Source organism: Sapajus apella, unplaced genomic scaffold, assembly GCF_009761245.1.
Source record: "Sapajus apella isolate SASKATOON/1434 unplaced genomic scaffold, GSC_monkey_1.0 scaffold94, whole genome shotgun sequence".
In the NCBI taxonomy this organism is placed as follows: Eukaryota; Metazoa; Chordata; class Mammalia; order Primates; family Cebidae; genus Sapajus; species Sapajus apella.
In genome coordinates, this window is record NW_022437034.1 from 5,764,427 (window position 1) to 5,791,126 (window position 26,700).

A 26,700-nucleotide genomic window follows, 5' to 3' on the forward strand; every position below is an offset into this window, starting at 1 on the left:
CAAGAGCTAATGGTTTTAAAAAGAGGAGTTCCCAGCCAGGCACAGTGGCTCACACCTGTAATCCCAGCACTTTAGGAGTCCGAGGCAGGTGGATCACTTGAGGTCAGGAGTTTGAGACCAGCCTGACCAACATGGTGAAACCCCATCTCTATAAGGTTTTATAAGAATATATAACCTTAGCCTGGCATGGTGGTACTCACCTGTAATCCCAGCTACTTGGGAGGCTGAGGCAGAAGAATCACTTGAACCTGAGAGGCAGAGATTGCAGTGAGCTGAGATCGCACCATCACACTTCAGCCTGGGCAACGAGTGCAAAACTCCATCTCAAAAAAAAAAAAAGGAGTTTCCCTTCACAAGCTGTCTCTCTTTGCCTGCCGCCATCCATGACTTGCTCCTCTTTGCCTTCTGCCATGATTGTGAGACTTCCCTAGCCATGTAGAACTGTAAGTCCAAATAAACCTCTTTCTTTTGTAAATTGCCCAGTCTTGGTATGTCTTTATCAGCAGTATGAAAACGGACTAATACAATATTCAACACCCAAAACATAACATTTATAATGTCAGTCATCCATTCAAAAATTACCTTTCATTCACTGACAAAGGCATTGTTATAAAATAAATAAGCCAAGCACGATGACACATGCCTGTAGTCCCTAGTTACTTGAGAGGCAGAAACAGGAGGATAGTTTCAACCCAGGAGTTTGAGGCAGGCCTGTGCAACATAGCAAAACCCTGTCTCAATCAAATAATAAATACGCACACATATCTATGTATGTATATATAACCATTCATGCAAACAAGCAGGAAAATACAAACCATCTTAAGGAGAAATATTAATAGAAATGGATTCAGAAATGACACAGATGTTAGGATTTGTTGACAAAGACGTTAAAACAGCATTTCTAAATATATCCAAGAAGGTAAATAAAAACATAATCCTATTAAAGAATGATGTGGGAAATGTAAAAAAGACCTAACTTCTAGAAATAAAAAATACCGTGTCTGAGGTGAAAAGTGCACTGGGTAAGATGTGGCACTGCAGAAGAAAAGATTAAGGGTCATAGCAATAGAAGCTACTCAAAATGAAACACCTAGAGGGAAAAAAGACTGGAAAAACAAGCAGTGTAGCTGTGAGCTGTGGGGCAACTTTTAGGTGATCAAATATAAAGAGTCTGGGGATGGGGCAGGGGGACAGAAAAGATATTTGAAGACATAAGGGCTGAAATTTTTCCAAATTTGATAATATCTGTAAACCCACAAATCCAAGAAGCTCAACAAACCAAAAGCAGAAGAAACACCAAAAAGCTACACCAAGGCACATAATCAAATTGCATAAGTTCAATAATAATTAAAAAAAAAAAAACTTAAAGTAGCTAGGTTTCTAAAAAACAACAACAGAGATACATTACATACAGAGAAACAAAGGTAAGAACAGCAGCAATCTCCTTAACAGAAACAATGCAAGCTAGACCTTGGAGCACAGAAGGAAAGAGATTATTAACCCAGAATTCAGACCCAGTGAAAGTACCTTTCAAAAACAAAAGCAGAACACTTTTTAGGCACGTAAAACCTGAAAGAGTTCATTATCAGCTGACCATTCAGAAAACCTCAAATCTAAGTGCTACCTATAACAATTACCTGTTATATGGTCTTGGATGTACTTGAATCTCTCTGAACCTACAAATTTTTATCTATAAAATAAAAATAATGTTAATTTTTAGGGTTTTTGTGAGAATCAAATGATATAAAGGAAAAAGAATTCACATTTGTTGAATGTCTCCTTTATCCCAAGCACATATTATATCATTAAAAATGGAAGGAAAAAAACCCAGCCTGGGCAACATGCCAAAACCCTGTCTCTACAAAAAATACAAAAATTAGCTGGGCATGGTGATGCGCACATTTGGTGCCAACTATTTGAGACCTTCAGGTGGGAGGATCACCTGAGCCTGGGAGGTTGAGGCTGGAGTAAGCCATGATCCTGCCACTATATTCCAGCCTGGGCAACAGAGTCAAAAATAAAAATGGAAATAAAATTCCCAATAATGGGGCTACTATCCTAACATTTTTCTTATGCTATCCTCTTTCTTCTTCTTCTTTAATACTAAAAACTTGGGTTGTTCTGAAAGAAGTTAGTCTAAGTAGCTCATTTGCTAATTTTGATGAAGCACTTTTTCCCAACTTGTTTTTTAGTTACCGGATTATATATGCTTAAAAGTGGGAATGAACAACTCTCCTTACTAGAATAGACAAGTCAGTTAATAAATCACTTTGTGAAACAGTCAATTTTCTTGTAAACTAAACTTTATTTTTTTACCTGTGTTTTGGCTGCTTAATATTTTGTCATGTTTATTGAGGCATAATTTATATACTGTCTATCTAATTTTTATTATAAACCTATTGGATAGAGGCATGAGTATCTTTATAGCAATACATTGCCACATAGAGTTTTTGGCACTCAATAAAATGTTAAATAATATTTTTATTCAGCATTCTGCAGACAGGAAGCATATGGTAATAAATGTCAGAGCATAGGTTGAAAATATTCAAAAAGTTATATGATATATTCTTTGGAAAAGCTTGTACAGATACTTTTGTGAATGATATTTCTTTTAAAAGGAGTTCCCAGGCTCACATTGGATGCAACAATTTTCTCCAGCTTTCAGTTACTTTATTTATAAATTAAAACTTTTCCTGATCAAAAATAATGCATAATTTAAAATAGTATAATACTAGCATAGTATCATAAGAAAGTATATAAATGATTTTATAGATAACATAAAGTAAAGGTAACTCATGGTTTGAAGGACAGCATGAGAAAATATTTAGAGGCTTTAACAATATAAGTCTTTATGTTATGATATATGGTATGAAAAGAAATACACATTGGATAGTTCTTTGTTGTTAAATTTCAGCATGACTTAGAGTTATGTCACTGCTACAGCTGTTGCAGACATTTTAGTGGTAGGAGACTTTGACTTAATATTGTTTTTCTCACCTGAGGGTCCAGCACTACTTAAAACTCTTACTTTAGTGTCAGAAATGCAATCATTGCTTCAGAATAACAAAAGCCATCGTGAATTGGAGCTTAAAATAAATTTCATGCAAAGGATAATATCTCCTGGTTAATCTATGTTGAAATGGTTGACCATAATCAGGTATACATGGCCATTTAGATAGCATATATCTAAATTTTCTTTGCAGAATTTGCTTACCCTCTGATCTGCTGAACACACTTGAAGTTTTGGTTTTTGTTTTTTTGAAGAGATAGGGTCTTGCTATATTACCCAGGCATGTCTCAAATTCCTGGACACAAGCAATCCTCCCACCTCAACCTCCCAAAATGTTGGGATTACAGGCGTGAGCCACTGCAGCTGGCCATTTTGAAGTTTTTATTAATGTAAACTGAATGTGAAATTAGCTGAGTTTTTCTTCTTAACCTCATATATAAACTGTGGGATAGGGAATTCAGGCACTGCTTACTTAGCTTGGTGCCTCTGACTTAATAAAGGTGTCAACTTGGTTTGTAGTCATCCTGCTGCTCAGCTAGGGGAGGATCTTCCAAGCCCACTTGTGTCTGGTCATGCACCTCTCCATAGTCCTCACAGCACTGCAACTTATTTCTCCAACAGTGAGGGCTCAGGGAAACAAGGCATGTGATCAAGAAGATGAACAAAATATACCATCACTTTTGTCATATTTGTTACAAGCAAGTCACTAGGTCTAGAGCACATTCAAGGGGATGAGAATGTACAAGGGTTTGAATACTACATTCAAGGATCATTGAAAACCATTTTGAAAACTGCCTCCTACACATATAATCCACAGATAGGACAGATCATTAAAAGTACTCTAGGTGTTCTGACATTTGTTTATCCTGAGATCTTAACAAGAACTTGAATTCAATAGCTAAAATGATTTCATAGTTTCACCTAAAGTATTTCATTTATTCCTAGCAACAATGCAATGAAATAGGTATTGTTAACCTCAATTTTATTGATGAAGAAATTGATATACTGAGTGACTCGTTCAAGATTACATAGCAAATAATCTGTAAAACTGGGACCTTAGTGTATATCTTTTGATTCTAGATCCTGTACTCTTTCCATTGACCATAACTGCCTCCTGACCAGTAGTATGTCGCACTTAAAGTCATTCAAAGAGAATATTATACCTCTATACGAATTTTTATTATACAGAAATTTTATACGTATATATAGAGAAAGAGAGGCAGACACTCCCCCCCCCCCCGCCAAGTCTTAAACTCTCACCTATACCATTCCATTTAGGAATTATAGTGTTATTGAGACCATTATAAGGCCTGCAACAGCTGTAGCAATGATACACCTGTAGACAGATGCTGGCAGCCTAAAACTACACTTGGGAGGTAAATGTTTGTTGCATGGAGAAATGAACAAGCAAAGTAAAGAAACAGACTGGTCTGGTGGCTCCATTCCCCCTTGGCTTGTCAATATACAGAAATTATTGTGTTTCTATATAACTAGTAACAAATAATTGGAATTGCAGTGAGTATGGGCAAGTTATGGTTTTAGATTAATATTGATTATAGATAATTCTACTTTATAAATAAAAACTTGTGTTATCAGACAAAATACAGAGCAAGTTTTCTCCTCCATAGTTGTCTTTCATATATACAGACATGGACTTGAGTTTCTTTCCTTTCCTGTATAATCTGAGGATTGTACTTTTTAATAGTGGCTTGCTAACCCCTTTAAATAGCTCTTAATGTAAATATTCCATAGTTTTCATTAACCTGATTAACATAGTTTTTCCCTAACTTCCATTCGGAAACTATATTTGATTGTTGTTTTACCAGCACCCTTTTAGCATGGTTGCTAAAGCAGCAAGCTTACTGTAAAACCTAAGTGGTGTGGTATAGATGAGAGCCTAAGACTTTAATTATATGTCATTTTATTCACAACACTCAATTCCAGGAAGAAAAAAATGGCTCTGTTGTTGTAAAAGACATATTATGTGAGTATCATTCATTGTAAACCAAAAATGATACTGTATTATATAGCATAGACGAGAACGGATTCTGAAAATGTGACCTGACTGAGAAACTGAATAATAGTGAAAGTTATCAAAATGGAAAAAAAGTGTTAATGTGAAATCCAGCCTTCTCAGAAATACTCTTTCCTGGCCTGTTTAGTTTTGCTTTTGTTGCTTGTCATGCATGAATGAAAGTGCTATACTCTCAGGGGAGCAGGAAAGCCTCTGTGTCGGTTGTTTATTTCCTTAATCCCTCTTCCTTTGTGATTTTTGATGTCAGATCTAAAATGGAAAGCCTGTAAATATAATGATTATCACATGGATAATCACCTGCATTAGGAACCGCCCTGCTTTTCTATTCTAACCCGAGCTGTTCTCCACATGTCACATCTACTCTGTGGTTGGATTTTAACCTGACTGCTTCATTAGATTTGTGAAACTCAGTACGAGGCGCCCTGGGGCAGCACAGATGGGGACTTGCTTGTTTTCTTTTCTCACTTTTACTGCAAAGGCACACTAAAAAGTCCTTTTCAATTTAGTGCGACCAGTTCACTTGGAATTACCTCTAATATTTGGAACCTGTCTTACTCTTCTGCCCACCATCTATGACCATTCTTTCTTCCCTACTTTCTGACCTAATGCCTTTTCTTTCTGACTCTGCATGGCATGAATCTGACAACTAAAATTCTGCTTAAAATTCTTACTGGGTCAAACTGTTCCCCTGTGTTGTTTTGTTTGTTTTGCTGATAGGGAAAAATAAATGTTGTTCCATCATTGTATCTACAAACATCTTGAGATCAGAGGTTAGCTCTGGGAAAGTCTGCAGTGATATGAGCCAGCTGCCTTCTCTAATGGAGTGACTTGGGGCACCAGTCCAAGATCAAAGGAAGGTGGGAGGAAGTCGGAAGATAAGATCATTTTAAGCCATAGAACAAGCTTAGCTTTTCTAGTGATAGGGCACAGCTCAGCAAGCCTATGTGCAGGGGCACTAAGACAGAAAATTGAGTTGACTTTTCTTAAGTACATCTTTCCTCAGTCAGAAATATGTTGATGCTTGAAATAGTTTACAGACATGGAAGTGTCTTAGGGCCTGCTTTTCTTAAAAGATAGTGATTTGACATTTACATATGTGTCTTCTTGCAGTTAGTCAGCTTTATACTCTAACAGAACACTGTTTATTTTTAAATATATAAAATATATTTAAAAATAGAATATATAAAATAATTTTTGGGGCCAGGTGCAGCGACTCACATCTGTAATCCCAGCACTTTGGGAGGCTGAGGCAGGTGGATCACTTGAGGTCAAGAGTTTGAGACCAGCCTGACCAACATGGTGAAACCCCATCTTTACTAAAAATGCAAAATTAGCTGGGCATGGTGGCACATGCCTGTAGTCCCAGCTACTCGAGAAGCTGAGACAGGAGAATCATTTGAACCCAGGAAGCAGAGGTTGCAGTGAGCCAAGATCGCATCACTACACTCCAGCCAGGACAACAAGAGCGAAACTCCATCTCAAAAAAATGCATATATATATGTACGTATATATATGTGTGTGTGTACGTTTTTACAGCTAATTTCTTATATATGTAAGAGCAAAACTGGACATTAAACAATTTTACTGTATGTGAATTTTGAGCGTTTGTAGCCTAGTGCAATTTTAGTCCTACAGATTCTTCATTTGAACTTTGTCTTACAGTCCCCTGAGGTTCTCTCATGTCTCTGATTAAGTTCCCTATAGATAAGTGGTTCTAATACAGCTTTTTGTTGTCTTTTTCATATAAGAATTTGCTTGGTTCCTAATGACAACTTGGGAAGCACCACACCAATAAGCTTTTGAACCTTATCCTATTCCTTGATATCACAGCCAGCAAATGTTATTGACTATGTGATGTACAAAGTTCTAACCTTGCTTGCACAAATTGACCAATTGTCAAGATTCATATTTATTTGCTTATTTTTGTCTACATCAACTAAGGCTAACTTGATCAGGCTTATGTTTCTCTAGTAAATAGCATAAAGAGTTGTACTTTCGACTTAATCATTTTCTGTTGACTTCAGCGTTTAGCTGTAATCATACATTTTGACCTTCCTAAATCCTCAATAATAGCCCTCTAACCTGTATGTTATCAGTATATTGGACCATAGGTGAATACATGTATTATTTTCCCAAATTTCTGCTGAAGACACTTGAGCATACTTTCTGCCTTACATGGCTTGATGCTGCAGTCGTTTTAGTTGAGTTGGATCTGCTCGCTACTCAGGCTCAAATCCCATCCTTCTATTAATATCTCTTGGCAAAGATAATTTTGGAAGAATGTAAGTTAAGATGTAGAGGCTCTTGACAGTTGTCTGCGGTTTTTTTTTTTTTTTTTTTTTTTTTTTTTTATTTTCAAGAGGGAAGTAGAGCTGAAAAGTAATATTGCCTCCCTTTTCTATCAGTCCCAGAATTGAAGTATATGCACAAAGAATAAAGAAAGGGAAAGGATTTCATTACACATACGTATTTTTGTCATTTGGTAACCTGTTATAAGAGACTTAGGGTATATAATAATCATCAGATTGTGTCGTTAAGATATTTAAAATTTGGAAGAACTTTGTATATTAAAATTTTTTAACCATCTATATTTTTTTAAGTGCTCAACTGTTGTTACCATGTCATCTTATATTAAGGAGGATTTTTGGACTGTTTATCAAACAAAAAAGGAGACATTGAACCCCTACATAGCACATACATCTAGATTTAACACTTGTTAACATTTTGCCACTTTTGCTTCACTTTGATTTTTTTCTGAAGTATTCCAAAATAAATTACGTATATCATGACATTTAATCCCTAAATACCTCAGGATTCATCTTAAGAATTAAAGACTTTTAAAATCAAACTGATAATTCCTAATATTATCTAATTTTCATTTGAGATTCAGATTTCTCCCCTTGTCCCAAAAATGTCTTTTATAGCTGGTTTGTATAAACCAGTTAAGGTTTATACATTGTTCTTGGTCACTTTCCCTTTCCTACTTTATCATGACATTGACTTGTTAAAGACATTAAGCTGGTTGTCCTATAGAATGTCCTGCCTTATGAATTTTTTCAGTTGCTTTCTCTGTGGATCCTTTAACTTATTCCCCTCTCCTCTGTGTTTCTTATAGACTGCAAATTACTGGACTAAGTTTTTGATTAATTCATGTTAAAATATTTAGGTCAGAATATTTTATAGATGATGCTGTGAACTTCACACTGCATCATAACAACAGACAAAGAATATTTGGTGATCCCACTATTAGTGATGATAAGTTATAGCATCGATCACTGGGTTAAAGTGATGACAGCTTGATCCTTCCATTATAAAGTTATGCTTTGCTCCCCGTGACCAGCATATAACCTGAGATACTTTGATTCCATGGAAATACTCAGTTCCCTATCATCCTTTTACCCAATGAATTTAACATCTAAAGAGGATCCTTGTCTGCAATAAATTTCATTATAAGGATTGCAAAAGGGTGATATTTCTGAATCTGTACATTTATTAGCAGGCATTCTTCTCTACAGAAGAGCTTTTTGAAAGGTATTGTTTTAATTAAAAACACAACCACCACCATATTCCTTGGATTGTCTTTCTTTGCTGAGGTCAGAACACCTGAACTCACTGTGGCAGCTACAGTAAAAACATGTACTTTGTCTTCTTTATTCCAACTTGTGAAGTGTGTTGACATTAGGCTGCCTTTTTAAAATTATTATTCCAAGGGAAAAAAGAAATCTTTATTGCTGTAAGAATAAAAATTGAACTATGTGGATATATTGAGATAATTGTGTAAAAAAGAAGACTGAATGAGTTTCAAAAAAAATGGATTATTTCTTCATTACCGAGCACTTTATAATTAACTGTTCTTTTTTTTTTTATTTCAGGAAGCTGCCACTTTTGCTAGAGAGCAAGGCTTTGAGGTGAGTTAACCCACAATTGCACACTAAACAGATCCTAAAGGTTTTTTCTAGCTGATAATGAAGTTCTTTTGGACAGTGATTGATGTGCTATTATACTCTCAGAGCCTCGCAGCAGTTGCCATGGAAACTTGGCAGTCGTCATGGTTTCTTTGTTCTGCCAGCACAGTGTTATGACGCACTCTGCTAGGTCTGCACCCAACATCGCCTACAGATGTTATTTATTGAATTTTGAAAAGCCTCTTGGGAAGCCAAGAGGTTGGGCACGGTTTCAAGCTGCCTCTGCAGATATGGGGCCTGTCAGTTTGTTCAGTTAAAAAGCTATCTCATTAGCTGCATTACATTTCATAAGGATTCACTGCTAAAGCAGTGGTGGAACAAGACTAAATAATGAAATATAATGTCGTTTAAATAATTTCAGCCCTATCACATGTAGATTATCATTATGCAAATTAATTTCTAAAAGGTTGTACTTAACAGTTGTTAGGAACTGATTAATTTAAATCCTGCTCTTATAAACTTGCTGTTTGAACCTATCTTTTCTTCTCTCTTCTTCTTTTATTCTGGGGAGAGGGAGGTAGCGTAAAATATACATACATTTTCTTAAATAAAGTATCAATAATTGGATTTAATTTCTAGGTCCTAATTCTGTTTTCCTGATACAAGTATTATCCTGTCAAGATTCAAAACTCCATGTGGTTGTTCTCGGCAAAATTGAGATAACCATGTTTTTTATCTCTATAATACCCCTCTTCCAACTGATTGTTAGAAAACACTGACTAATATGAACCCAGGTTAACTGACAAAGAATTAACTAGGTTGGAGTGTTTTATGACTATGATATTTATTGAGCAGAACTATGTAGAATGCTGTGTTCTGTACAGCAACTTAAAATGTTACAGGGTAGTAATTTTAAGATTAAATTAAAATTTTGAATTTAATCTAACCACAGCCAAAATGTTTTATTTGCATATTTAGTATTGTCTGTCTAGCGAAGAGGTGAGTGGTGATTGTATAGTTATCTGTAAGGATTAGTAAGCTCACTTTGAACTCTAGAGAAAGAGATTACATGAGTTTGTGAAACTCTTATTTAAATGCAGTAAAGGCAGATTTCCAAGCAACAAAGTAATACATGTGCATGTTACTCATGTCATCAGACTTGACAAACCAGACATAGAGCTGCTTCTTCATAGAGGAAGACAATGAACATGTGATACAGGCATTCTATTCTGAAGATTCTATAAAAAAAACTACTCCAGAGTAGGAACATTGCTTCTTAATTATTAGGAACTGTGATAGTTTCTTACATGTTTGCCTTTTTGTGTTTTACCATATTATAGCAAGTCTAGGGTTAAGTCACATATAGAAAAAGGATTTCCAAGTGTTGGGTTATTTTTCTACCTTAAGTTTCACATTGTAATTTCCTAAATTGGCAATTATATATAGAGCAAAATGTAATCAGGTGAATATTCAATCAAAAAGTCAGATGTTTTGATCACAAGAATATAAATAAAAGTTTTCAGAGTTTTTTTAAAGTTTTACTTATTTTAAGTTTTAGTGTTAAAAAATTATATTCTCTCGATACATCAAAATTCTCCATAAATAAAAACTTGGAGAACATACATTTGTATCCTGTCAGTTTACTGTGTTACCATAAACAATGTATTTTTGGTTCTATAAAATAACCAATTTTGCAGATACTTAAAAATATAACTTGTTGTATAACAAATGATCATGATCCTGTAGTACCTACATAGCAGTTTTTTAAAAATAGTTTATTATGACTGATTAATACTTTTCTTTCTTTAGCTATATGCTTTGCATATGCCTTGTTTATATTCATTCATAGCAACAAACTACTTTTTTCTGTTTTCTACTAACTAGCATTATATTAACCTTTCCATTAGTTCTTACTGATTCTAGAATTGTTTTTGGCATAAATCTGCTATAATTGATTATAGCATATAAGCAAAATGATAATGATTATAATCACATACCTTATTACCTCTTGACACCGCAAAACTGCTCTGTCAGTGATAGTGACAGTGATATGTTAGATTAGATAAAGCACATAGTGTCTTGATGTGTCCCTTTGTAGATTTCCAAAACCATCACAAGCATTGCAGAATATATTTGAAACATGAGGAGGATAGACATTGTTAATCAAACGTTATCCATGTATGGAACACTATCTAGAGAAATTCAATAATTTTATAATGTCATTAAAGTTTCCTAGTTCATTAGACAGAAATAGGAAAGCATAGGTTTGAAACTTGGTATTATTAAGGAATAAAACAAAAATAAATCACTTTATCTTAGTAGTTTTCTGTATGAAAATGTATTTAATGCTCTTGGCTAGTGTGACAAACTAGACAAAAATCTGCATTTTATCCCTCCTAACTTTAATTTTGACTCTAAATTTGGAGCATGAATGAGAAGAAAAAAGTGAAAAGATTAAAAGAAAGGTGAGTATTTTTTCCTTCCATCAGTGCTGCTGTCCTATCCTCATTTTCTACTATAAATCCCAATCAGTTCCAAAAGCCACTGAGTATTGCCACTAGTGATCTGGCTGCTGACAGACCAATCCAAGCACCTCTAAAAATAACCAGTGTTTATTCATCAGGAAATATTCTCAGTGGTATTTTTTTTTTAATTATTATTCTGGTTAGCTTCTCTGCAAATTTTAGATAATCTTTTTTTTAAAAAATCTTTAAACTGAATTGGGCAATTTTCAGTGAGAAGCAGCAGCTTAGGAGGGCACTGGAGAATGAGATAAAAACTGGAGCTGGGCAGAACACAAAGCAGAAGAGAGAGGATTTTTTTTACATAGGTGATGGAAAATTGCATAGTGCCTGATTTAAATGACAGACCTGCTAAGAATTTAAAATGACAATTCTTGGGGTAAAAAGTTTTATAAGCCTTTTATTATCCTAGAAAATCAGTTCCGACTGGAGTATGTTTTTAAATCTACCTTTTCTTGAGCTGAACTGATTAAATGTTTGTATTTTTAGAACATAAATAAAAATAAGGGTTCAAAAGCATGTTTCATTATAAAGCCTTTCTTAAACTATTAAAAATTGATTTAAATTAAATAAAGTGAATAAAATACCTCAAAAACCTAAATATATATATATTCTCTATATTTTCATTGTCTCTGCAACTGAGTAAATGCTAAATGATGAAGAGAATTCATACCTTCTCTATTGGATCATTTATTTTGTTTTACTCCAAGTAACAAATTTTAATTTTTTTTTTATCTTAGATATCTAAGAATAATATTTCTGTTCTTAGGGGAAACAAAGCAACCCTTTTCCCTTTTTTCACTTCCTCCATAGCCCCTGACTATCCAGAAGATCCCAGACTTGTGGTCTTTCTCTGACCAATGAGGATTCTTTCATCATACCACTGAAAGAGAAAAGTATGGAATTGTGCTATCCAACACAGCATCTACTAGCCACATGTGGCTATGTAAATTAGGATTAATTAAAATTAAATAAAATTTAAAATTCAGTCTTTCAGTCATACTAGACACATATTGAGTATTCTATAGACTAGGTAATGACTACTTTATTGGATGATGCAGGATAGAACATATACATCATCACAGAAAGTTCCATTGATCAGCATGGATAGAAAGCCTACAGAGAATGTATTCAGGCTGTATTGATTACCAAAGAATTACCTTAGGTGATTCTTAAGTTCCTGTGTTCTTCACAAATATAAATAATGCAATGGCTGATCACCAGAGTTTCAGTTTCTGAAAATAAGACCCTAAATCAGGTCCTGCTGGCTAAGAGAGTGCAGTGTTGTTTTATAGGTACCTGAACCCCAAAAGAAGACAATTTTAGAACAGTTCAGTTAAGGGAAAGCAATAAGCTAGTCTTCTAATTCTCTTCATTTAATCATTTATTTATTCAACAAATATTTACTGAGTTCTTACTATATACATACCACTCTGATGGACCCTGAAGACAAGGTGGAAGTGACCAGAGAATGTACTGTGAAAGAGAATGTGGGAAGGGTTCCTATTTTAGGTATGATGGCTATGGAATGACCCTAAAAATATGAATATCTAGCAATGACAAAAAAAAAAAAAAAAAGCAAGACAAACAGCAAACCAAATTTAAAGCAGAGAGAACAGGACTATAAAAGGCTCTGAATGAGAGAACTAATGCACTATATACTCCAGGAACTGACAGAAGGCCATTGTGACTGGAATGGAGTGAGTGGGGAGGGAATATGAGATCAGGCTGGCACTGACACATCATATAAACAACATAACTATTAAAGGAGTTTCTATTTGGAAAACAAGACAAAATGGTACAGCTTGATGACTCAATGTGTAGAAACACTACAGCTTGTTTTCTACAGTAACTCCTATTACTAGGTAGACTATAACAGGAGTGTTTTACCTTTGTATGACCAGCTGGTTAAAAATAGAATGAAGAGAGTATGTTCTTTGATTTGAAAGATAATTTGTGATCACCAATGACAATAAAAGCATTATTTTACATTTATAAAAATGCTTTACAATTTATGAAACCTTTCCTAATATATCATTAATACAGTAATACTTGCACAAACCTTGAAAGGTAGATAGGGCATGTATTGCCTTATCAGTTCAACAGATTTAAAAAAACAGGCTATATGGACCAGCGCAGTGGCTCACACCTGTAATCCCAGCACTTTGGGAGGCCAAGGTGGGTGGATCACCTGAGGTCAGGAGTTAGAGACCAGCCTGGCCAACATGGTGAAACCCCATCTCTACTAAAAATACAAAAAATTAGCCAGGTGTGGTGGCGGATGCATGTAATCCCAGGTACTCAGGAGGCTGAGGCAGGAAAATTGCTTGAACCCAGGAGGTGGAGGTTGCAGTGAGCCAAGATGGCACCATTGCACACCAGCCTGGGCAACAAGAGTGAAACTCCGTCTCAAATAGAAAAGAAAAAAAGAAAAGAAAATATAGGCTATATGGGCTGGGCAAGGTGGCTCACGCCTGCAATTTCAGGACTTTGGGAGGCCGAGGCAGGTAGATCATGAGGTCAGGAGTTCAAGACCAGCCTGACCAAGATGTTGAAACCCCATCTCTACTAAAAATACAAAAATTAGCCGGGCATGGTGGCGGGTGCCTGTAATTCCAACTACTCGAGAGGCTGAGGCAGGGAATTGCTTGAACCCGGAACAAAGGTTGCAGCCAAGATCATGCCACTGCACTCCAGACTGGGTGACAGAGTGAGACTCTGTCTCAAAAAAAAAAAAAAAAAAAAAAAAATAGGCCATATGACTTGTTCAAGGTCATGTAGCTAATACATCATATAGCCAGAACAAGAGCTCAGCCCTCTATATCTAGTGCTCTTTACTATAAACCACACAACTTTCTCTCACACATTCTCACATATGGGAAGAGGAGATTAGATTTCAAAATGACTTTGAGAAATGAAAAATATCTTGAAATTCAAAAACTGAAATTCAGCCAAGCACAGTGGCTCACACCTGTAATCCCAGCACTTTGGGAGGCCAAGGCAGGGGAATCATCTGAGGTCAAGAGTTTGAGACCAGCCTAGCCAACATGGTGAGACCCTGTCTCTACTGAAAATACAAAAATTAGCTGTATGTGGTGGCAAGGACCTGTAATCCCAGCTACTTGGGAGGCTGAGGCAGGAGAATCGCTTGAACCTGGGAGGCAGAGGTTGCAGTAAGCCAAGATCTCACCATTGCACTGCAGCCTGGGCAATAAGAGTGAAAATCTGTCTCTAAAACAAATAAACAAAATAAAACTGAAATTCACTGGAGTAAAGATATCAGCCAACTTAATTAAGAAAAAACAGCAAACTTAAACAGAAGAGCAAGAGTGACTTGTGAATGTGGTAGAAAAATGATTTAGAATGAACATGCTATAGTTTTGTGATAAAAACAACAAAAAGCACATTGCTGGCATTTCTAGAAGCACTATAATAATGTTACGAGTATTATCCTTGGAGTCAGACTTTGTGGGTGCTAATCTATTCTCCACTGCTTAAATTTATGACCTTAGGCAAATTACTTAACCTCTCTGACTCAGTTTCTTCATCTATCAAATGGGATATTATATTAGTACCTACTGCCTAGAGTAGTTCAGATTTAATGAGTACTTTATTTGATTGATTGATTGATTGATTGTTCTGAGACAGCCTCACTCTGTTGCCCCAGCTGGAATCCAGTGGTATGATCTCAGCTCACTGTAAATTCTGTCTCCTGAGTTCAAGCAATCTATAGATTCAATACAATTCCTATCAAAATTCCAATGTCATTCTCTTTTCTTTTCTTTTTTTCTTTTTTTTCTTTTTTTTTTTTTTTTTTTTTTTTTTTTTTTTTTTTTTTTTTTTTTTGAGACAGGGTCTGGCTCTTTCGCTTAGGCTGGAATACAGTGGTGTCATTTCAGCTCACTGCAACCTCTGTCTCCCAGGCTCAACCCATCCTTCCACCTCAGCTGGGACTATAGGCACATGCCACCACACCCGGCTAATTTTTGTATTTTTTTTTTGTAGAGATGAGGTTTTACTATGTTGCCCAGGGTAGTCTCAAACTCCTAAGCTCAAGTGATTCACCTGCCTCCGCCTCCCAAAGTGCTGGGATTACAGGCATGAGCTACCACACCCTACTTTAATGAATACTTTAGAGCTTTATACATGGCTCTTAGTTTCTTCATCTATAAAATAGGGATAATAATAGTACCTACTGTCTAGAAAACTTAAGATTTAATGAGCACTTTAGAACTATATACATGGCTCATACATAGTTCAATTTTATGAGTTTTCATACTTCTTATCCCTCCCCCTTATTTTCTCCCTTATAGATACTATTATTGAATGTTCAATATTCAAAACTCTTGAAGCCCTTTCTAGAGATTTTGGGGAACTCTAAGGATGTGACTATTTTAGAAAGTATTAAAATGAGAGTAATTAGATGAAAGAAATTAATATTTAAGTTCTCAGCATGTGCTGAATATTGCATTAAGCTATTTCACTTACCTCAACTTTCATCCTCACAACTATTTTTAACTTTTTATTTTAAAATAACTTTAGTCTTAGAAAAATTACAAAAAATAGTACAGAATTTCCACATACCTTTCACCCAGTTTCCCCTAATATTAATGTCTTACATAACCAAAGTATAATGAATAACAGAAAATTAAAATTGAACTCCAATAACTGAACTATATACAGGCTTATTCTGGTTTCAACCATTGTTTCTCTAATTTCCTTTTTCTGTTTCAGAATCTAATCCCACATTGCATTTGTCATGTCTCCTTAGTCTCTTCCAATCTGTGATAATTCCTCACTTTTGTTGTTCATGACGTTTACTTTTGAAAAGTACTGGTCAATCATTTTGTAGAATGTCCTTCCATTTGAGTTTGTCTGATGTTTTCTAATGATTACATTGAAATTATGCATTTTTGGCAGGAAAAACACAGGAATGATGTTCCTTTCATGGTGCATCATATCAGGGAGTTACACAGTGTCACGGTTTCTTATTGTTGGTGATGCTAAACCTTGATCACTAGGTTAAGGTGGCGTTTGCCAGTTTAACTTTACAGAGGTAAAGTTACTACTTTCCCACTGTATTTAATAAATATCTTGGAGGAGATACTACTTTGGGACTATGGAAATGTTCTGTTTTATCCACTAATTTTAGCATCACTAAGCTGATCTATCTGGATTAAGGTGATGTACTCTACTTATACATCTCTACTGTATATAACATTATGATTTTTCCTTTTGTAATGAATATCTTAAGGAGACATAACTTCGAGACTGTAAATATCCTGTTTCCTTCAACCTGTTGCCCACTAATCTTAGCAAACTTATCCCCCAATAACTTTTAATGTGAATATTTTCTTAGTTTTGTAGATGAGGAAATAGAGCTTAGAGAGGTTTATTAACGCCCCAAATCATACAAATAGTAAGTCCAAACCTGTCATAGTCTAAAAGTCCTTTTAATTTCATTATTTGTTAAGATGTGTGAGCTTAAGTGTAAGGGAAAGAAAACCTATTGGGGACAGAGGAGGGGAAATACTGTGGAAGGAGAAATAAAGTTTTACATAAATCTGGGAGAATTATGTTTTGTACTTGGAAAATTTATTTTGTCCTTTAATTGCCATTTTTATGAGGTTTAATTTGAGACATAAGAAACAGTTCTTTGATTAAATTACCAAAGCTCTCAACAAAATATATCTTCTCACAGAGTTGGTAGAAAGCAACCATGGAATCTTATTCTTTTTTTTTTTTTTTTTTTTTTAGACGAAGTCTCATTCTGTTGCCAGGCTGGAGTGCAGTGGCGCGATCTCCGGCTTACTGCAACCTCTGCCTCTCAGGTTCAAGCGATTCTCCTGCCTCAGCCTCCCAAGTAGCTGGGACTGCAGACGTGTGCCACCACACCCAGCTAATTTTTGTATTTTTGGTAGAGATGGGGTTTCACCACGTTGGCCAGGATGGTCTTGATTTATTGACCTTGTGATCTGCCCACCTCAACCTCCCAAAGTGCTATGATTACAGGCGTGAGCCACTGTGCCCCACCGAAATTTTATTCTTAATTTATTCCTTATACCACCTTGAAGAAAGATTTTCTTTTAAAGAACATCTAGGACGTTCATAAGATTCTGCTTTCAAGATGATAAAGTGAATGTGTTTGTCTCTTTATCTTTATTAAATATGAGCTGTTCTTAATCACTGCAAAAATCCTATAGTAGTAAATATATTTGTGTTAAGGACATTGGCAAAATATACATGAGTCATTTTAATTAAATGCATACACTTATTTAGGCGAGTTACATGGCAATTTTTGGTCCTTTCAGCTGTTACCAGTCATTTCTAAAAGTCTGTCTTCTAAAACTGAGGGAATTTCTTCTCATCTTATCAGAGTTGAGTCTTGGTTCCGTTCTAAAATAAGCAATCGAAAGTGAAATAGTCAGCATGTTTAAAAAGTCAGCAGCACTGTCCTACTACAAATGGCTATTCCTTTTAGAAACAACTGTCCTCTAGAAGTTATCCTGTTAGGTATATTAGAAGCTTAGCTTCATATATTATCTGGAATTTATTAAATATTTAGTGAACAAACAATATAAAAATATTTCATTACAGATTGTCATCCCTTTAAAAATGCCAGTTTCTGATGATGTTTGTAACCATGGCAAACCATCAAGACTTGTCTGCTTTGCTTGCCTCAGTGTTTCTCTCTCATATATCCTATTTGTTTTCTTTATATCCTTCATTTATGCCACTTAGCTATATTCCCCCTCTGACAGGTGTTTCTTTCTCTATAACTATTTGAAACTTTGCATAGTGATAGAATAAACTAGTTTTGTTAGCAAAGCCCAAAGCTATGGACAGTCTTAGAAACCCACTGAATACAGACATGGATTTTCAAATTATCTAAGATGTTTGAAAACATGATTCTAAAACCTCTGCCTTTTAGCTCAAGAGTTAGGTTTCAAGATTTTAGAAAACTTCAAAAAAGATTTCAGTAAAACTTTATGGCCTATGTGGTGTGAAAAACAGCAACAGGATTTGATGATTAGTTTGTTATTTTTTAAACTTTATCTTTTCTAAAGAAAATTAAGTCTTTTTAGGAAAGTATTAGCATTTCTTGCTCTCATATCAGTCCTTTGAAAAATTGGCATTATAAGAATTGTATTATTTCCAAAGTCAGCATAATTATGTACTTTAAACCTCTAAAATAATTAAATTTTCTTCTTTTTAAAAACCTCTCTTTAATTTGAAATTTGAAAACTGCCTGGATATTTGCTGATACTTAGTAATTGTTAATAATTTTGAAATATGATAATAGTTTTGTGGTTACGTTTATCATTACCTTTCAAAGATATATACTAAAACATTTATACATGAAATTTTATATAGTTCATGGGGTTTACTTCAGAATAATATGAAAAGCAAGTGGATGAGGATGCAGGTGAAATAAGATTCATCATACATTTTAAATTTTTATAGATCATTGATGGGTTCCTTGGAAGTTACTGTGCTATTCTGTTTACTTTTGTATATGGTTAAAAAAATTTTAATGTGTCTTAATAGATGTGCAGGTCTCTTATTTTGATCATCAGAAACTAAATTGTTACTCTACTAATAAAGTTTTATTTTATTGGTCATGAGAATTTTTTTCTTCTTTCTATTAATAGACAAAAGACATTAAAGACATAGCCAAAAAGACTCAAGCTCTACCAAAGGTGAACTCAAAGAGGCAGCGAATCGTGATCTTCACCCAAGGGAGAGATGACACTATAATGGCTACAGGTACATGTGGGAAACGTGTGATGAATCTGTTATTATAGAGATTAATCATTTACAAAATTCTGTGTTGTTTCTATCATAATATATACAAAGCTCTGTACATTTTATTTTAATAAGTATTTCTACCATGTATCTCAGTAGAAAATATTTCATGTTTAAGATAATTTATTAAGATTTAATGAACCACCTTGATATAATTTATTTACTTATTTTGAGGATTTTGTCAATCAAGAAATATCTTTCCTGAAAAAAAGAATATATTTTATTTATAAAATACCTGCACTAGAATAAAATAAATTCACTCAATTATGAACAACTAAAATCCAGAACTATGTTATATTTTCCATTTTTCCTTCAAGAAGAAAATCTCATTTTTGGTTTTATTTTACCATCTATTTTATAGCACTCATAAAACAGAAATTTCATTTAGTAAACAAACATGTTATTGATTAAAATGATTAATAGTGTTAAACCAAAATACAAACATTTTAATTCTGTTTATACTATTCAGATTAAAACTAATCAGTTGATTAGTAATTATTGTAAACCGGAGCAATTTAGTATTACCTTTGTGTTTGTTCAGTACTCTGCTGAACACTGAAGCATAAAATAGGAACTTTATTGGGAGGCTGAGGAGGGCAGATCATTAGGTCAAAAGGTGGAGACCATCCTGGCTAACATGGTGAAACCCTGTCTCTACTAAAAATACAAAAAATTTGTCGGGCGTGGTGGCATGTGCCTGTAGTCCGAGCTACTCCAGAGGCTGAGGCAGGAGAATCTCCTGAACCTGGGAGGTGGAGGTTCCAGTGAGCCAAGATCGTGCCATTGCACTCTAGCCTGGGTGAGAGGGTGATACTCTGTCTCAAAATAACAACAATAATAATAATAACTTTAAAGACCTAATTGGGAAATAAAATTAATATTCATAAAATATAAGTACAAAGTAAAATATAGTTCTTATCTATTGGTGCAAACTATATGGATTGTATTTACTCAGGAGATCAGTAAATCTTGAAGAAAGATGTTATAGTGAATATGAAGTACATGTGTGTTGAATTAAATATAAAGCCTGAAAAGGGTCAAAGATGAAATTATTGTCAAGATATTTTATTTCTTTCTTTTTTAAAATAAATTTTATTGTGTATACTTGAGGTTTATAACATGACATTATAGGATACATAGATACATATAGATTAACTTTATTTTTTCTGAATAGTCAAAAGCAAGATTCAGAGATTTGTTTCAAAAAGTATTTGCTTCAAAGTAATTCAGTGAGTCATAGATAAAGGGAGGGTATAAATGAAATGAGACTGGCAATGAATTAATTGTTGAAGCTAGGCAGTGGATATACGGGAGAATCATTATGCTATTATCTTCACTTGTGGATATGTTTGAAATTATCCGTAATTAAAACTTTAAAAAAGGAAGAAAAGTTTTTAAAAATCTTTCAAACAACATTCAGAAATGTTGAGTGGCTCTCCCAAGATACATTAATATCCTGCTAATCCTTAAATTCTAGGAAGGATTTAAAGAAAGGAGGGCAAGTGGGCACAGTGGCTCACATCTGTAACCCTACCACTTTGGGGAGCTAAGGTGGGAGGATTGCTTGATCCCAGGAGTTGGAGACCAGCCTTGGTAACATAGCGAAACCCCACCTCTACTAAAAAAAAAAAAAAAAAGAAAAAAAAATTAGCTGAGGGAGTAGTGACACATTCCCATAGTCCTGGCTACTTGGGAGGCTGACAAAAGAAGATCACTTAAGCCCAGAAGTTCCAGGATGTGTTGATCTATGATCTCTCCACTGAACCCCCCAGCATGGGTGACAGAGCAAGACCCTGTCTCCCAAGAAAAAAAAAAAGGGAAGGAGGGCAGTGGAGTCAAAGAGGATCAAGTAAGCAAGGACACAGGTACTAGCAGTCTTTTATTTTGGTGGCAGGAAGAGCTTCGTTGTTAATCTGTACAAGAGAGAAAAGAAACCATGAAAATATACCCCTGCATTGATACAAACTATCTGAATTGCTTTATTCCTATAGTATATGGACTATTCCTGTCTTAGCAACAGTTTAGAAAAGTGAAAAACATGCAGGAGTCTTACAAAAATTGTAGTACTACCTTCAGATTTACAAAATATTATTTGGTTGCTCTTTGTGGAGACATTCATTTTAAGTCTTTATATATTCTAGATATACATACTGTACAAGCGTCTTCCTCGTTATGAATTTGCAGGTTTCCCCAAATTGAAAATTAACCTCCCTATCCTGTGACTGAATTTCCTTGTGAACTCATTTTATTCTTTATTAAATCTATTAAGCTATTCTTCGGAATGCTTACAAACTGGAATTTATTTGAGGAAAGACACTGGCTAATCTTTGCTATTCCTGCCATATGAAAATGAACTTAAATTAGAGGATGCACTGTATCTGCAATGCATGATAAATACAAGATGGATAGAGAATCTGTTCAGTGGTGTCAGCTACAAAAGCAAACATGATAAATGTTAATGTAGTTTTGAGCCCTCGGATAAGCTATTCAATGCACAAGCGTAGCTGAATCTCTTTGCTATGTTGTTATTCATGGCAGCCAAATAAATGTCAATAATAAAAGAGAATTAAAGATTTTCATTTCCCAGAGGCAGTTCTCTAATACGGCTTGATCTTTCATTTCATTTGTAATTCGTTCTCATGTCAGGATGCAATCATTCGCCAGGCTCAGGGTGTCATGTTAAGTCATTTAATAATGATTAAGAACATAAAAATGCTTGGCCTGTGGGGCAATTCAGAAAAGAGACGCCAATTTGTTATTGTTTTCCCTCCTTTCCTCTTGAATATGGATTAGCTTTTTCCCACCTCCTAGGATTAAAATACTAATGGAAGATAGGGAGGGAAACTATCCCTTAATTTACTGTGACATTCCAGAATGGCACAAGGCAGTGCTAACACACATATTATAAGGCTAATTAGGAATCATTGTGACTTAAACCTATTTTTTTAAATTATACTTTAAGTTCTTGGATAGCATTGAATCTATAAATTACTTTGGGCAGTATGGCCATTTTCACAATATTGATTCTTCCTATCCACGAGCATGGAATCTTTGTCCATTCGTTTGTGTCCTCTCTAATTTCCTTGAGCAGTAGTTTGCAGTACTCCTTGAAGACATCCTTCATATTCTTTGTAAGTTGTATTCCTAGGTATTTTACTCTTTTTGTAGCAATTGTGGATGGGAATTCACTAATGATTTTGCTCTCTATTATTGGTGTATAGGAATGCTTGTGATTTTTGCACATGAATTTTGTGTCGTGAGACTGCTGAAATTGCTTATCAGCTTAAGGAGATTTTGGGCTGAGACAGTGGGGTTTTCTAAATATACAATCATGTCATCTGCCAACAGAGACAATTTGACTTCCTCTCTTACTATTTGAATACTCCTTATTTTCTCTTGCCTAATTGGCCTGGCCAGAACTTCCAATACTCTATTGAATAGGAATGGTAAGAGAGGGCATTCTTGTCTTGTGCTGGTTTTCAAAGAGAATGCTTCCAGCTTTTGCCCATTCAGTATGATATTGGCTGTGGGTTTGTCATAAATAGTTCTTAATATTTTGAGATACATTCCATCAATACCCACTTTGAGAGTTCTTAGCATGAAAGGGTGTTGAATTTTGTCAAAGGTCTTTTCTGCATCCACCGAAATAATCATGTGGTTTTTGTCATTGGTTCTGTTTATGTGATGGATTATGTGTATCGATTTGCATATGTTGAACCAGCCTTGCATCCCAGGGATTAAACTGACTTGATCATGGTAGATGAGCTTTTTGATATGCTGCTGGATTCAGTTTGCCAGTGTTTTATTGAGGATTTTCGCATCAATGTTCATCAGGGATATTAGCCTGAAATTTTCTTTTTTGGTTGTGTCTCTGCCAGGTTTTGGTATCAGGATGATGGTGGCCTCATAAAATGAGTTAGGGAGGAGTCCCTCTTTTTCTATCGTTTGAAAGAGTTTCAGAAGAAATGGTGCCAGCTTCTCTTTGTACCTCTGGTAGAATTCGGCTGTGAATCTGTCTGGTCCTGGCTTTTTTTGATTGGGATGATATTAATTACTGCCTCAATTTCAGAACTTGTTATTGGTATATTGAGGGATTTGACTTCTTACCAGTTTAGTGTTGGTAAGATGTATGTGTCCAGGAATTTATCCCTTTCTCCTAAATTTTCTAGTTTATTTGCATAGAGGTGTTTATAGTATTCTCTGATGGTAGTTTGTATTTCTGTGGGATCAGTGGTGATCTCTCCTTTATCATTTTTTATTGGGTCTATTTGATTCTTTTCTGTTTTCTTCCTTATTAGTCTGGGTAGCAGTCTGTCTATTTTGTTAATCTTTTCAAAAACCAAGCTCCTGGATTCACTGATTTTTTAAAAGGGTTTTTTGTGTCTCTATCTCCTTCACTTCTGCTCAGATCTTAGTTATTTCCTGTCTTACGCTAACTTTTGAATTCGTTTGTTCTTGCTTCTCTAGTTCTAATTGTGATATTAGGGTGTCGATTTTAGATCTTCCCACTTTCTCCTGTGGGCATTTAGTGCTATAAATTTCCCTCTAAACAGTCCTTTAGCTGTGTCCCAGAGATTTTGGTACATAGCGTCTTTATTCTCACTGGTTTCAAAGAACTTATTTATTTCTGCCTTAATTTCATTATTTACCCGGTAGTCATTCAGGTCCAGGTTGTTCAGTTTCCATGTAGTTGTGCAGTTTTGAGTGAGTTTCTTAATCCTCAGATCTAATTTGAGTGCACTGTGGTCTGAGAGATTGTTTGTTATGATTTCCATTCTCTTCCATTTGCTGAAGAGTGTTTTACTTCTAATTATGTGGTCGATTTTAGAATATGTGTCATATGGTGCTGACAAGAATGTATATTCTGTTGATGTGGGGTGGAGAGTTCTGTAGATGTCTATTAGGTCCACTTGGTTCAGAGCTGAGTTCAAGTCCTGAATATCCTTGTTAATTTTCTGTCTCGTTGCGCTAATATTGACAATGGGGTGTTAAAGTCTCCCACTATTATTGTTTGGGAGTCTAAGTCTCTTTGTAGGTCTCTAGGAACTTGCTTTATGAATCTGGGTACTCTGTATTGGGTGCATACGTATTTAGGATAGTTAGCTCTTGTTGCATTGATCCCTTTACCATTATGTAATGCCCTTCTTTGTCTTTTTTGATCTTTGTTGGTTTAAAGTCTGTTTTATCAGAGACTAGGATTGCAACACCTGACTTTTTTTGCTTTCCATTTGTTTGGTATATATTCCTCCATCCCTTTATTTTGAGCCTATGTGTATCTTTGCATGTGAGGTGGGTCTTCTGAATACAGTATACCGATGGGTCTTGACTGTTTATCCAATTTGCCAGTCTGTGTCTTTTAATTGGAAACTTTAGCCCATTTATATTTAAGGTTTATATTGTAATGTGTGAATTTGATCCTGTCATTATAATGCTAGCTAGTTATTTTGTCCATTAGTTGATGCAGTTTCTTCATAGTGTCAATGGTCTTTACACTTCGGTGTGTTTTAGAAGTGGCTGGTACCAGTTTTTCCTTTCCATATTTAGTGCTTCCTTCAGGAGCTCTTGTAAGGCAGGCCTGGTGGTAACAAAATCTGTCAGCATTTGCTTGCCTGCAAAGGATTTTATTTCTCCTTTGCTTATGAAGCTTAGTTTGGCCAGATAAGAAATTCTGAGTTGAAATTTCTTTTCTTTAAAAGGAATGTTGGATATTGGCCGCCACTCTCTTCTGACTTGTAGGGTTTCTGCAGGGTGGTCCACTGTTAGTCTGATGGGCTTCCCTTTATGGGTAACCTGACCTTTTTCTCTGGCTACCCTTAACATTTTTTCCTTCATTTCAACCTTGGTGAATCTGATGATTATTTGTCTTGGGGTTGCCCTTCTTGAGGAGTCTCTTTATGGTGTTCTCTGTATTTCCTGAATTTGAATGTTGGCCTGTCTTGCTTCAAATTGGGGAAGTTCTCCTGGATAATATCCTGAAAAGTGCTTTCCAACTTGGTTCCATTCTCCCTATCACTTTCAGGTATACCAATCAAATGTAGATTTGGTTTTTTTTCACATAGTCCCATATTTCTTGGAGGTTTTGTTCGTTCTTTTTCATTGTTTTTTTTTCTAGTCTTGTCTTCGCATGTTATTTCATTAAGTTGATCTTCAGTCTCTGATATCCTTTCTTCTGCTTGATCAATTCAGCTATTGATAACTTGTATATGCCTCACAAAGTGCTCATGCTGTGTTTTTCACCTCCATCAGGTCATTTATGTTCTTCTCTAAACTGATTATTCTAGTTAGCAATTCCTTTAACCTTTTCTCAAGGTTCTTGAAAAAAGCTTCCTTGTATTGGGTTAGAGCATGCTCCTTTAGCTTGGAGGAGTTTGTTATTTTGTCAATTCGTCAAACTCATTCTTCATCCAGTTTTTTCCCCTTGCTGGCAAGGAGTTGTGATCCATTGGAGGAGAAGAGGCATTCCAGTTTTTGGAATTTTCAGCCTCTTTGAGCTGGTTTTTCTTCATCTTCATGGATTTATCTAACTTTAGTCATTGATGCTGGTGACCTTCAGATGGGGTTTTTGTGTGGACATCCTTTTTATTGATGTTGATGCTATTCCTTTCTGATTGCTTGTTTTCCTTCTAATAGTCAGCCCCCTCTGCTGCAGATCTGCTGGAGTTTGCTGGAGGTCCACCCAAGACCCTGTTTGCCTGGGTATCACCAGCAGAGCCTGCAGAACAGCAAAGATTGCTGCCTTTTCCTTCCTCTGGAAGCTTCGTCCCAGAGGGGCACCTGCCAGATGCCAGTGGGAGCTCTCCTATATGAGATGTCTGTCGACCTCTGCTGGGAGGTATCTCTCAGTCAGGAAGCATGGGGGTCAGGGACCCACTTGAGGAGGCAATCTGTCCCTTAGCAGAGCCTGAACTCTGGGAGATCAACTGCTCTCCTCAGAGCCAGCAGGCAGGAACATTCAAGTCTGCTGAAGCTGCACCCACAACCAACCCTTCCCCCAGGTGCTCTGTCCCAGAGAGATGGGGCTTTCATGTGTAAGCCCCTAACTGGGGCTGCTGCCTTTCTTTCAGATATGCCCTACCGAGAGAGGAGGAATCTATAGACACAGTCAAATCACAGTGGCGTTGCTGAGCTTCAGTGAGTTCACCCAGTTTGAACTTCCTGGCAGCTTTGTTTACGCTGTGAAGGGAAAACTTCCTACTCAAGCCTCAGTAATGGTGGACACTCCTTTCCTAACCAAGCTCAAGCATCCCAGGTCAACTTCAGATTGCTGTGCTGGCAGCGAGAATTTCAAGCCAGTGGATCTTAGCTTGCTGGGCTCCATCGGGGTGGGATCCGCTGAGCTAGACTACTTGGCTCCCTGGCTTCAACCCTCTTTCCAGGGGAGCGAACAGTTCTGTCTCACTGGCTTTCCAGGTGCCACTGTGG

The 26,700-nt window shown here is 35.8% G+C and overlaps 1 protein-coding gene across 6 annotated transcripts in view; it reads left to right on the top strand.

Moving 5' to 3' along the window:
- Positions 1–26,700, top strand: part of ADK (adenosine kinase) — a 566,800-nt gene that overhangs the window by 429,480 nt on the left and 110,620 nt on the right. For all 6 annotated transcript variants that reach the window (XM_032256142.1, XM_032256144.1, XM_032256146.1 and 3 more), the window contains 2 exons: positions 8,918–8,953; positions 19,125–19,239. In XM_032256142.1, the coding sequence (XP_032112033.1) occupies positions 8,918–8,953; positions 19,125–19,239 (151 nt within the window). The remainder of the gene's footprint in view (positions 1–8,917; positions 8,954–19,124; positions 19,240–26,700) is intronic.